This window comes from Rhinoraja longicauda, chromosome 14, assembly GCF_053455715.1.
Source record: "Rhinoraja longicauda isolate Sanriku21f chromosome 14, sRhiLon1.1, whole genome shotgun sequence".
Classification (NCBI taxonomy): Eukaryota; Metazoa; Chordata; class Chondrichthyes; order Rajiformes; family Arhynchobatidae; genus Rhinoraja; species Rhinoraja longicauda.
In genome coordinates this window covers 42,382,839-42,396,745 of record NC_135966.1, presented here as the reverse complement: position 1 = coordinate 42,396,745, position 13,907 = coordinate 42,382,839, and the positions used below count along the sequence as shown (strand labels likewise).

The window sequence follows — 13,907 nt, the reverse complement described above, 5'->3', positions numbered from 1 at the left end:
AGTTGCCGACAAATAAGAGTTGGAGATACTGATCGATGGTGAACGGATTTCAGAATGTGGCATTGTTTTACAAGGTTAATATTGAGCTTCCAAGGGGGTCTAGTACTCCCACTTCTAAACCATTAGCACCACTACACTTCAAATGCCATATACTGATATATTTGTAACAATGCAGAGGGGATATTTCTGCATTTAAAAGATGCAGAAGAAAACAAGCAGGATGTTGGAGTGGATCTACCATCTGACCCGCTGAGTTCCTCCAACCCTTTGTGTTTTCCACAAGATTCCAGCATCTGCAGTTTCTTGTCGACTAACCAAATGTTTGTTGTTCCAGCATTGCTTGCTCGGTGCTGTTAAATGTATTTAATCTGCAAACTCTGAAGTGAATTGAGGGTGTAGTGTATTACAGTACAGCAGTGATATGCTGGATCTCTGTTTCAGAAGTCCGAGGAACCCAAATCACAAGTATGTTTGAAGCCAGAGCAAGAGGAGCAGGAGGAGCTGGATTTCATGTTTGATGAGGAGATGGAGCAGATGGTTGGGCGCAAGAACACATTCACCGACTGGTCAGACGAAGACTCCGACTGTGAAATTGATGATCATGATGTAAACAAGATTCTAATTGTGACCCAGACCCCCCCATACCTGAGGAAACACCCTGGTGGGGACAGGACAGGCAACCATGTCTCCAGGGCAAAGCTTACATCTGAGTTCGGCAAGGTCATTAATGATGGTCTGTACTACTATGAACAGGATCTGTGGAAGGAGGATTATGAGCCAGAATATGCAATGATAAAGGTAATTCAGTGGGTCTTTGGTGAATGTGCAGCAGCAAAACTGCAAACTATGATCGCTGTATTTCCGAGTTTCCGCATTGATTCACTGTAAAAGCTGTTTCTTGCTAAGATTTATTGTTGGTTTCTTTTCTCCAGCCTGTTGGGCTGAAACCTCCACTGTTACCAGCCCTGTTCCACTATAAGGTCACATCATTTTCCACCTCCACCAGAATCGGCCTGTATTACCTTTGTCACTAGTCTGGATCTGCCATTTACAATTTGGTGAAGTGACTGAAGTGTGCAGTACAGGTTGTCCCCGAGTTACAAACAGGTTGCATTTTTACCAACATTCCTCATTTGTCCATAAGTCAGAAAATACACAAAATCAGTGTCTAAAGCAAACCTCTGCAGTATTGTAACGAATCACACCAAGGTCTTTAAGATTGATATGAAAAAACAATGATTAAAAATGGAGAGAGGGGGTGGTCATAGAAAGAAGTGTATAAACATACATCAGACTTGAGGTATCATATTGAGAGCTGGCCTGTACGAGCAGTGTCCATAGGTGATGCATTGGTAACCCAGGAACAATGCAGTTTAGGTTATTGTCACGTGTAGTCGGCCTGTATGTGATGGGATTTGAGGATGGAGTGTGAGAATCTGTCCTCATTGACGCTTGCTCGTGAGGTGAGAACTCCCGTGGGTCAGAACTCCCCTTCAGGCTGTTGACATTGTTTTGGTTGATTTAGCACCATGAGGAGAGCGTGCATGACCCATTTCAGTGTACATTACCCACACGTGCTATGCCGTCTTCACAGTGACTGGTTTCATAGTTTAACAAAGAGTTCTGCTAAAAACATCAATGGTTGAATGTTCCAGATATGATGGTATCTGAAACTAACCGGGAATTGCCAGTAGGTCATTTTTGCTTACTTCACATTTGCCGCTTTGTGTTTTATCCTCGTGTTACATTCACCCGTGAAAACCTGACTGAAGTGGAACCACAATATAAGCTAGGGTGCATTTGAGGTGTTCGAAATGGATGTTACTGAGTGACGCACGACTCCAATCAGGATTTCAGTTCCTGTGAAAAGGGCAGTGGTGGAGCTGGTAACTTGAAGGGAACGTGCCGAGTCAGTGAGATCAGGCAGTCAGGGTAATCTCTGATTCTTCACCCCCCCTCCCCCCCAATGCTTTGTTTCTTTGCTCCATATCACCCTCTTCCACCCTCCCTCCTTCCCCCGTCGCTCCCCTCCCTTGCTTTCCTTCCTGCCTCCCACCCCATCACTCCCCTCCCTTGCTCCCCTTGCAGCACAGTGGCGCAATGGTAGAGTTGCTGCCTTACAGCAGCAGAGACCGACTACAGGTACTGTCTGTACGGAGTTTGTACGTTCTCCCTTCCCTTTGACTGCATGGGTTTTCTCCGCGTGCTCTGCTTTCCTCCCACACTCCAAAGACGTACTATGTTTTTAGGTTAATTGGCTTTGGTAAAAATTGTAAATTTGTTCTTAGAATGTAGGATAATTGCTGGTTGTCGTGGACTCGAGCCAAAGGGCCTGTTTCTGCACTCTGTCTCTATAGTCCAAAGGATGAGCCATCTCACCTTCCCTCTGTTAGACAAAACAGCTGATAATTCCATTCACTGCCGTGACCTGCATGGGTTTTCTCTGGGTGCTCCGGTTTCCACCCACACTCCAAAGACGTACAGGTTTGTAGGTTAATTGGCTTGGTAAAATTGTAAATTGTCCCCTAGTGTGTATGAAGGATAGTGTTAGTGTGCGGGGATCGCTGGATGGCAGACTCGGTGGGTCGAAGGGCCTGTTTCTCTCTCGCTCCCCTCCCTTCTAGGCACCTTTGTTCCCTATCTCCCTCCCGCCCCATTGCTCCCCTCCCTCTTAATGACGCTCTCTGTACCTTGCAGCAAGAAGTGGAGAATTTCCGGAAGCTGCACATGATCAGCCGCGAGGAGTTTGACAACTTGGCACCGGAGCCGCCCGTCGATCCCAACCAAGAGGTTCCCCCGGGACCTCCCCGGCCACAGCAAGGTAGGCATGTTCCATGCGGTGGATTCTCACAGTGCTGCCGCTGTCGAGCTTGCTTAAAAATGGCAGCGACAAACTGGCAAGAGCTCAGTAACCAGTAGTCAAACAGTTTTGTTTCTGTACAATGTTGAGTGGAGCTGACTGTAGTGTTTTCCCTGGTGGGGAGAAAGCCACTTACACTAACTTTCCTCCACCATTTGTAACTCCAGAAGCAGAGACATTGTGCGTTTGGAAACTGTTGCACATTAACAACATTTCCCAAAGTTTAATCTGCTGTATTACACATCTATTATGTGCCTGGTGCTTGGGGGTAGAGGAGGAGTGGGCAGGAGGACGGGCAAGATCGGGGCTGGGAAAGGAAGTGGTGAGAAGGGCAGTCGAGGGAGTTTGTCCAATCAGCGTGGCACCGGTTTGGCCCATGCATTAGGGCAAGTCATCACCATACTGTAACATCTCTGGGTATGTGCCAGAACTTAAGTCAAAAAGTGCACAATTCTATAACATGATCATCAAAAGAATTACAAACATATAAGCTTCTTGCACAAGCGTGGGCCATTGAGCTTGTGAAGCTGTCCAATAAATCCCAGTCTTCTGCTCTTTTCTCATTTTTCCTGTACCCTATGACATTTTATTCTCTTTCTGGCATTGTATTTCAGATCATAACAGCTCATAATATAAACCTTTCTCCACATTTCACATTGTCCTTGTGTCAATTAAGTTTAATCTGTGGATGGACTTTAGACTTTACTTTAGAGATACAGCACGGAAATCTGCCCTTCGGCCCACCTAGTCCATGCCGATCTGCGATCACCTCGTACACTAGCACTATCCTACACACTAGGGACAATTTACAATTTTTACTGAAGCCATTTAACTTACAAATCTGAAAATAGACACAAAAAGCTGGAGTAAGTCAGTGGGTCAGGCAGCATCTCTGTAGAAAAGGAATAGGTGATGTTTTGAGTCGAGGCTGAGTTAATCCAGCTTTTTGTGTCTATCTTTGGCTTAAACCAGCATCTGCAGTTCCTACTGACAAACATACAAACCTGTACCACTTTGGAGTGTGGGAGGAAACCAGAGCACCCGGAGAAAACCCACGCGGTCACAGGGAGAACATACAAACTCCGTACAGACAGCACGGAATACCTAAATGGGGAACATTTTCCAAATGGGGAGAGAATCCAGAAATCGGAGGCACAAAGGGACTTGAGAGTGCTGGATCCTGCCCTTCCACTGCCCCACCCTTTTCTGTTTTGATCCATCATTGGCAGCTCTTGTCTGGTGCTGCCTGCCACTTCATCCTGCCTCCCAACACCCACACCCTTGACTGGTCACCTTCATGTGTGCCCTCCAAAATCCTTAACGCAACTCCGCCAAAGGCAGTTACTTGTATTGAATCCCTCATCTGAAGGAGAGGGGATGTGTGTCTAATTGCTTAACTTTCAGTTATTGAGGGCTAGGTTGTTGATAACGTGATGATTAGTCGTTTATTAAACTCTTATACTGTATAGCAATGATAAATGCAATCCTTTAGCACGTGTACTTGGTGTAACAAACTGTGTATCTGTTCCTAGCCCCTACAGATGTATTGGCCAACAAGTTGTTTGGTGCGGCTGAACCACCTGTGTCTTGCGTGGCACGATCTTTGCCAACAACAGTGCCAGAATCACCAAGCTATCGGGGTGCACGCACGCCCCGTACCCCTCGTACCCCCAGATTAAAGGATCCAAGCCAAACACCCAGGTTCTATCCTGTTGTGAAGGAAGGAAGGCCATTGGATGCAAAGGTAAGAGTGGCTGAATCTGCACCTTTGCGAGATATCATTGAATTTCTGATAATTTAAGAAAAACTGTTGTTTATCAAACTGGGATTTGGTATTTCAGCTTCCTACAGTCTATAACCAATGCTTCATCTAGTACTCTTGACTCATAGAATAGTAGAAAATGAAGGAGGTGGGAGTAAGACCACTCAGTCCTTCAACTTGTCCCCGGTCCTAAAGTATAAATCCGGCAGTTGGTATACAGTCTTGCAGATCACAGTACCTCGAGTACATGTCCCAATTCGGTTTAAGTGTAAGGGGATGGCTTTTGCATCTCCCACTGTTCCAGGTCCCCATCCCCCTTTGGTAACACCGATGCCTAAAGGCAGAGGCGATTCACCATTATCTTACCTGGATTGGAGGACTCTGGTTTTGGAGAGAGATTGAATAGGCTGGGCTTGTTTTTCTTGAAGTGGTGAGAGGAGACTTGAGACAAATATATAAAATTATGAGAGGCATAGATGGGTAAATGTTTAAAATGTTCTTCATGTGGTAGGGGTATTTTATTTTAAAATAAAAAAAATTCAGAGGTTGATATTTGGAACGGGTTGCCAGAGAGGTGACTGAATCAGATACAATCACTGCAATTAAGAGTATTTGGACAATTAAATAGGCAAAGCATAAAATAACATGATTTTAATGTGGGCATGGGATTAATGTAGGTGGGCAAAAAGATCAGTTTCAGTGTGATGGGCCTGTTTTGTACAACTCTGGCGGTTTCATATTCCCAATAATCCTTTAGGTGCTTGACATCTCTGCAGCTTGGTGTTTTGCCACTGTGCAAAGGATCTCAACCCCACATAGAGTCATAGTCAGGGAGTGATACAGTGTGGAAACAGGCCCTTCGGCCCAACATGCCCATGCCAGCCAACATGTCCCAACTACACTAGCCCACCTGCCTGCACTTGGTCCATATCCCTCCAAACTTATCCTATCCATGTACCTGTCAGACTGTTTTTTAAATGTTGGGATAGTCCCAGCCTCAACTACCTCGTCTGGCAGCTTGTTCCATGCACCCACCACCCTTTGTGTGAAAAAATTACCCCTCAGATTCTTATTAAATCTTTTCCCCTTCACCTTGAACCTATGTCCTCTGGTTCTTGATTCCCCTACTCTGGGCAAGAGATTCTGTGCACCTTCCCGATCTATTCCTCTCATGATTTTATACATCTCAATAAGATCACCCTAAGATCATCCTCCATCGTCCTGCGCTCCAAGGAATAGAGACCCAGCCTACTCAACCTCCCCCTGTAGCTCAGACCCTCTAGTCCTGGCAACGTCCTCTTAAATCTTTTCTGAACCCTTTCAAGCTTGACAATATCTTTCCTATAACATGGTGCCCAGAACTGAACACAATACTCTAAATGCGGTTTCAACAACGTCTTATATAACTGCAACATGACCGCCAAACTTCTATACTCAATACTCTGACTGATGAAGGCCAGTGTGCCAAAAGCCTTTTTGATCACCTTACCTACCTGCGACTTGACCTTCAAGAAACCATGCACCTGCACTCCTAGATCCCTTTGCTCTACAATACTACCCAGAGCCCTACCATTCACTGTGTAGGTCCTGCCCTTGTTAGACGTCTAAGACGACCTCACATTTCTCTGTATTAAATTCCATCAACCATTTCTCAGCCCACCTGGCCAATCGATCAAGATCCTGCTGCAATCTTTCACATCCATCTTCACTATCTGCAAAATCACCCACTTTTGTGTCATCAACAAACTTGCTAATCCTGCACTGTATGTTCTCATCCAAATCATTGATATAGATGATAAATAGTAAAGGGCCCAGCACCGAACCCTGAGGCACACCACTAGTGACAGGCCTCCAGTCCGAGAAGCAACCTTCCACCATCACCCTCTGCTTCCTTCCATGAAGCCAATTTGCTGTCCCTTCAGCTATATCTCCTTGGATTCTATACACCCATCCTTCATCTTTATTACACAAAAACAACCAACCATAGCCAACTGAATATGGGCTCATTCACCTTGTAAGGGCCATAATTGCCTTGGGATCTATTCACTGACAATCCTGCAAAGTGAAGTGGTTTATTGGTTGTGGTTTACCTGGAGTGAAGGCTGAAATCTGAAAAATAATGCAAGCATTCACTTTGCGTTGTGTTGCAAAACTATCAGAAAGGAGGGTGAGTTTATGCTGGTGGAGTTTAATGTGGGCATTTAACGTGGCCTTCTAAAGCAGGCTGATTTAAAATTGCTCCACATGCTGCAGTGAAGCACATGACAGTTCACGTGACTCACTCATGGATTGCTGTCTTTCAGATATCTATTGGTTGTCATCATATCTCTGTACTCTGCTGTTTATGCGATGACACTTTGTATTTTAAATGTCAGTGCATCATTCAGATCCGGTGAGAGCAGCGTTGTCCATTCTGTGAAGCTAGGCACTGTACTCGTTGCAGTTGATGGAGATGTTGTCCTTTATTGCAGACTCCCCGGAAGCGCAAGACAAGACACAGCTCAAATCCCCCTCTGGAGAGCCACGTGGGCTGGGTAATGGATTCAAGAGAACACAGGCCGAGGGCATCCTCCTTCAGGTTAGTGGGCCCACACACTGAGGCAAACCCCTGTTCTAAACAAACGTTCTGTGGTCACTTCCAGCGAGATTAACATGAAACAAATCTTCAGGTAATATTGCAGGAAACGGCTGGTGGAGGGGTGGGTCTGAGTGCCATTCTGCAGAGTTCTGTAGATAGAGAGGGCGTGGCCGGATGATAATGAGGTGGGCTGTTCTGGGTGGTAACATTTTCTGGAAGGAGTGTTGGGCATAAAGGGGGTGACAGATGTAATGTTATGGTGGGGGTGATGGATGTAATGTTATGGGAACCGTGGGGGGTTGTTCTGTTATGGGGCCTGTTTTGGGGGGGGGGGGGGGGTTGGGTTGCTTGACAATATGAAAATGTGCTCGCTGTTGAATAAAGGCGTAGCAATAGCCTGGCATTGGTACAGTGTTTGGATGTGGATGGCCCCTGCAGTTTGAGACTGGTTAACACTGGCATCTGCGGGGAGAGGCAGTTGGGCAGGCATTATCTTCCGAGGCATTGTGTCATTGGGCACTTGGGAGTATTATGGCAGAAGTAGACTTGTATTAACTTTACAGTTACTATTAGATGTTAAACAATAAATGTTGTTTTCTGGCAGTTCAAATGCCAGTCCTTCTGAAGGAATCCCCGTGGCTGGTGGTTATGGTTGCACACCACAATCTCTTCCCAAGTTCCAGCACCCCTCCCACGAGCTGTTGAAGGAGAATGGATTCACACAACACGTCTACCACAAGTTCCGCAGGAGATGCCTAAATGGTAGGTGCCTCGGGGGATGTGACAACCAACTGTTTCAATAGGCCAGCGTGTCTCATTTCAGATGCCGAGCCGCCCAAGCCTTGAAGCCCTGGGTTCTGCCCCTGGTTCTCATCATTGGATATTGTGTGCATGTGATGGATGGGCCATCACATGCAAACATGTGATGCAAGGCATGGATGTCAGCCACAGTTCCAAACAATGAGCAATCTGCTGAAGGCACTGTGGCTGGAGCAGCATATGTGGGGGGGGGGGGGTCGAATTGTGGATGTGACCCTCATCTGGGGGGGGTCTCCTCCCCTCCCCCCCTAAACGTTCTGATCCTACTCTGACTCACCCATTTCTATCCCCTTTGCCCTCCCGCTCCACCCACTAATCATCTATTTACGCACCCATTCCAATCCTGGTTCCAACTACATATTTCATCCTTCGGCTCCCCCATCTGGTCTGGTTCCATCGGCCCTTTGCTCTGCTGATGGCTCATTTTATTATCTTCCCGACTTATCAGATTCCAGCACTGGCAGCTTTGTGTTCTGCTTATCACCCACCTAGCTGTCTCCACCTTCATCTTCCTCTTCCTTATTTCTGGCTCAATCTGCCTGTCATCCTTTACTCTCCTCATTCTTCCAATGGCTCCTGTCTCACCACTCCACCCTTTATATGGGCAACTTTCCCACCACCCTGATGCAAGGCTTTGACTCGACAGGTCCTCCCCCACAGATGAGGTCTGACCCACAGAGTTTCTCCAGTAAAATGTTTGTTGCTCCAGGTTCCAGCATCTGGAGCCTTGTGTCGCATTTCCAACCAGTTGTTTGACGTCTGTACAGGTATTGGTTGGTTGCAAGGTTGCTACATAGAGCAGCAATTCCTCAATAATCATTTGTGCACCAAGAAAGGAGGTGCAAATAGGCTACGGGGTAACCAGTAAATGTTACCCAGATACCCAGGCCACTGAAGGTATCTGGGCAGATTAGTACATGGCCGTTCTTCTGGGAACTGCGATCTGGTTCTCATGGGAATAGGACTCAAACTGTGGGGAAATTCACTGCAGCAAGTCGTTGTTTTCAATAAAACAAGTTGGGCAGGATATTGAGCTGACATAATTATCAAGGTTTAGTTGAAGGGGTATTTAGCGAGGATAAGAGGTAGGGGAAGGCATGAATGCAAGACAAAACAGCCTAACCATAACCCAAATGTAGCAGGAAGGAGCAGGGGGGTTTCCAGGAAGTGGAGACAGACACAAAAAGCTGAAGTAGCTCAGCGGGACAGGCAGCATCACTGAAGAGAAGGAGTGGGTGACGTTTCGGGTCGAGACCCTTCTTCAGAGTTGAATTTGTCAGACACGCAAATGCGGTGAGGTACAGGTACGATGACAACTTGCTTGCTGCAGCATCACGGCAACTCGGACATTAAACTAAAACATCAATTATGCATAAATTACACATTCTTCAAGACAGTGAAAAGAAAATGACTGCAAAAATCAAGGTATTAGTGCAAACATGCATAATTAGAAAACGTCAAGGTAGTGCAAGAGGTAGTCCACGGTTTTCTGTTGCTGAGGTGGGATTCAGATTGTGCAGGTCAGTTGTAGAAAAGTAGCTGTTCCTGACCCTGGAGGTGGGGGACTTCAGGCTTCTGCACCTCCTGCCCGATGGTGGCAGTGAGAAGATGGTGGGGATTCTTAATGATAGATGCAACCTTCTCAAGGCGGCCTCCACAATGATGGGAAGGGGTGGACCGGGTCCATATAATGGACCGGGCTGAGTCCACCCCTCTCTGCAGCTTCTTGTATTCCCAGCTTCTTGCATTGGAACTGCTGTACCAATCAGGATACTTTCTACACTACATCTGTAGATGTTTGTTAAGAGTATTCAATGACATGCTGAATCTCTTTAAACTTCTAAGAAAGTCTGATGAACTGTGCGCCTTGATTAGTTGAGTATATAAGGTACAGCATGGAGACAGGCCTTTCAGCCCACCAAGTCTGTGCTGACCAGCTATCACCCCTACACTACTAGTTCAATCCTACGCACTTGGGACAATTTGCAGAATCCAATTAACCTACAAACCTGCATGTCTTTGGAATGTGGGAGAAAAGAGGAGCTCACGGAGGAAACCTACAGGGAGAGCATACAAACTCCGTACAGACAGCACCCCTAGACAGGATCAAACCCGGGTCTCTGGTGCTGTAATCAGCAACTCTACCGCTGCACCACCTTGTTCATGATTACATCTATGTGCTGAGCCCAGGATAGGTCATCCAAGATGTTAATGCCCAGGAATTTGAAGGAAAAGTAATAAGATAGAATCAATAGTTCTCTATCTGAATGCACACAGGGTAGTTGAATGAATAGCACAAATATAAATGAACAGGTAGAGTCAGATCATTTACAGGGATCGGGTTGCATGGTGACTAAGGCTAGGATCCAAATATTCTGAGATATTTGAGGGGAATAGACAAAAATAAAATGAGATGGGGTGGCTCTATTGCAGTGGAGTCATTGAATATGTTCAAGGCAGAGATTGATCATAGCTTTTAAGTGCAAGGGAGTCTATGATTATGGGGAGTGCACAGGTCACTGGTATCCCTCTCTCTCCCTATCCCTCCCCCATCCTAGTTCTTCGACTAGTTTGCCTGTCTTCCTGATTAAACTTTACTTTGTATGGCTTGTTGTCGCCTTCCTCTAGCTAATGATCTACATTTTCCTTGAGCTTTGTTCCCTTTGATCTCTCGTTTTTACACCTTATCCCAACATATCTCTCGTTTCTCTCTGCCTGGACCCTCAGTCTAAGAAGGGTCTCGACCTGAAACGCCACCCATTCCTTCTATCCCGGAGATGCTGCCTGTCCCGCTGAGCGACTCCAGCAATTTGTGTCTATCACTGGTATTGGAAGCAGGATTGGATTCGCTGTGATGTTATTGACTGATGGAGCAGGTTCCTAGTGCCTGTTTCCACCTGTTCATTTATAATTCTTAATTCATTGAGTCTCCATAGTTTTGGGATGTTGTATGACCTACCAGGTACGGTTACCATTTGTGTATTGTTCTCATAGTAATTGTATCTGCTGTCCTCTGACATGTCATTCTCCCACAGAGCGAAAGAGATTGGGAATTGGACAGTCTCAGGAAATGAACACGCTCTTCCGATTCTGGTCATTCTTCCTGAGAGATCATTTCAACAAGAAGATGTATGAAGAGTTCAAGCAGTTGTCAGTAGAGGATGGGGAAGAAGGTTACAGGTAAGCGGGATCACTTCCTACATTGTACTCCAGCCCTTTGATGTTTGTTTGTTCAGATTTGGACATGGGTGAGGAAGTCTGTGATGTTGGGGGTGAAAGCCACTGGGTCTGCCATGGCACAAGAGCTCTGTACAGACCCATCAATGGCCCTTTCTGCTTGATGTTTGTTGGGGAAGGTGGGTGGGCTGGTAGGCGTGAGGATGGTGGTGAGTAGCTTGGGATGTTATATAGAAATACATAGGAAGTGAATGCAGAGCTAGGTACTTTGGCCACATGTGTGCTCTGCCATTTGATTAAATTCATGCATGATCATTTGTAATCAAGGCCCATAAACTGCAGTCCATGTTTGCTGTACCTGCACATGATTCCTGTACAACACTGAGATCCCATTGAATACAAAACTTTAATCCATCACCATTTAAAAGATACTTTTCTAAATTTTCAATTAGTCATAGAGTGATACAGTATGGAAACAGGCCCTTCGGCCCAACTTGCCCACACCGGCCAACAGTGTCCCAGTTACCCTAGTCCCACTCGCCTGTGCTTGGTTCATAACCCTCCAAACCTGTCCTATCTTATGTATCTGTCCAACTGTTTCTTAAACGATGGGATAGTCCCAGCCTCAACTACCTCCTCTGGCAGCTTGTTCCATACACCCAACACCCTCTGTGTGGAAAAGTTACCCCTCGGATTCCTATTAAATCTTTTCCCCTTCACCTTGAACCTATGTCCTCTGGTCCTCGATTCCCCTACTCTGGGCAAAAGACTGTGCAGCTACCCGACCTATTCCTCACATGATTTTGTATACCTCTACAAGATCTCTCATCCTCCTACGGTCCATGGGATAGAGACCCAGCCTACTCAACCTCTCCATATATCTCACACCCTCTAGACCTGGCAACATCCTCATAAATCTTTTCTGAACCCTTTCAAGCTTGACAATATCTTTCCGATAACATGGTGCCCAGAACGGAACACAATATTCTAAATGCAGTCTCACCAACGTCTTATACAACTGCAACATGCCTCTGAACGTCTATACTCAATACTCTGACTGATGAAGGCCAAAGTGCCAAAAGCCTTTTTGACCACCTTATCTACCTTTGACTCGACCTTCAAGGAACCATGCACCTGTACTCCTAGATCCCTCTGCTCTACAACACTACCCAGAGGCCTACCATTTACTGTGTAGGTCCTGCCCTTGATCGACATCCCAAAATGCAACACTTCTGTATTAAATTCCATCAACCATTCCTCCGCCCACCTGGCCAATCGATCCAGATCCTGCTGCAATCGTTCACAACCATCTTCACTATCTATAAAACCACTAACTTTTATATCATCAGCAAACTTGCTAATCTTGCCCTGTATGTTCTCATCCAAATCATTGATGTAGATGACAAACAGTAATGGGCCCAGCACCGAACCCTGAGGCACACCACTAGTCACAGGCTTCCAGTCCGAGAAACAATCTTCCGCCATCACCCTCTGCTTCCTTCCATGGAGCCATGGAGCCAATTTGCTGTCCATTCAGCAAAAGCAAATGAAGTGGATGGTGCAATTGGAGTGGAAGGTGCAGAGAATTAAAGTGACAGACAACTAGAACCTTGGAGTCAGTCACCCTGGCATCCTAGATGGAGGTGCTCTTCAAAGTCCTCACCCAGTCTTCATTTGCTTTTGCCCATTGGAGCAGACCACATTTTGAACACTAATTGCATGACACCAGGTTGAAAGAAGTGCATTTGAATCAGTACTTCAGCTGGAAAGATTGTTTGGGGCCCTGAATGGAAGGAAAGCAAAAAAAAAAAAAGGGCAGGTACTGTATCTCCTTCATGGGAAGGTGCTGTTAGAGGGGGAGTGATTGCTGGAGATGAGAGGATCAAGGAGTTGTAATGGGAATGATCCCTTTGAAATTCTGAAAGCTGAGGGAATTGGGAAAAGGGAGGGAAGATGACTGGTGGTGCAATCCCAGGGATGATTGGTGCTGTTTATCTCTCTACCGTCATGCCTCAAACCACACCACGTTTGTCATAAAGTCATTCAGCACAGAAACAAGCCCTTCAGTCAACTTGCCTATGCTGACCAAAGTACCCCATCTACACTAGTCCCACCTGCTCATGTTTGGCCTATATTCCTCTAAATCTTTCCTATCCATGTTTGTCTGCTACAGATACGGGCTGGAGTGCCTTTTCAGATATTACAGCTATGGCCTTGAGAGGAAATTTAGACCGGAGATATTCAAGGATTTCCAGCAAGAAACCGTTGTGGATTATGAAGCAGGTTAGTTGTTGCTTTGTAGCTGTCCTGGTGTATGTAACGGATCTTCTCTTATTCTGGAATGACAATGACAATGGTGAGTCTTCAGCAGGTTCATAATGACTGGTTTTCTTGCTGCCATGAGAATGCCATGAACTTGACTATTCTGTGGCTCTCTGGTCACTTGTGCCATCATTATTAGAAAGGTGCAGTGCTGAGGCACATCACAAACTGGATTACATGAAATGGGAGGCACTGCATTAAAGGCAGGGAGCACTGCAGTGGGTGAGACATTGTCAAAGAGGCAGGCTTCTTAATGCTGAGTTCACAGCCTCTTATCCAAGGAAAACAGCTCCAACCTGTCCTAACCTCCCATCCATCGGAGTGTTAGTGACCATCCTCTGCATCTTCTCCGGACCCAATGAGGTCCTCGTTGGAGAAAAGGTATCTTA

General features: G+C 46.0%; 1 protein-coding gene across 5 annotated transcripts in view; it reads left to right on the top strand.

Annotated features, from left to right (window-relative positions):
• The window catches only part of larp1 (La ribonucleoprotein 1, translational regulator), a 100,739-nt gene that overhangs the window by 78,839 nt on the left and 7,993 nt on the right, over positions 1–13,907 (top strand). For 4 of the 5 annotated variants that reach the window (XM_078411768.1, XM_078411772.1, XM_078411771.1 and 1 more), the window contains exons 12-18: positions 442–798; positions 2,698–2,821; positions 4,393–4,604; positions 7,094–7,200; positions 7,805–7,962; positions 11,055–11,199; positions 13,370–13,479. In XM_078411768.1, coding sequence (XP_078267894.1) covers positions 442–798; positions 2,698–2,821; positions 4,393–4,604; positions 7,094–7,200; positions 7,805–7,962; positions 11,055–11,199; positions 13,370–13,479 — 1,213 coding nt within the window. The remainder of the gene's footprint in view (positions 1–441; positions 799–2,697; positions 2,822–4,392; positions 4,605–7,093; positions 7,201–7,804; positions 7,963–11,054; positions 11,200–13,369; positions 13,480–13,907) is intronic. The other variant, XM_078411769.1, reaches the window with a different exon arrangement.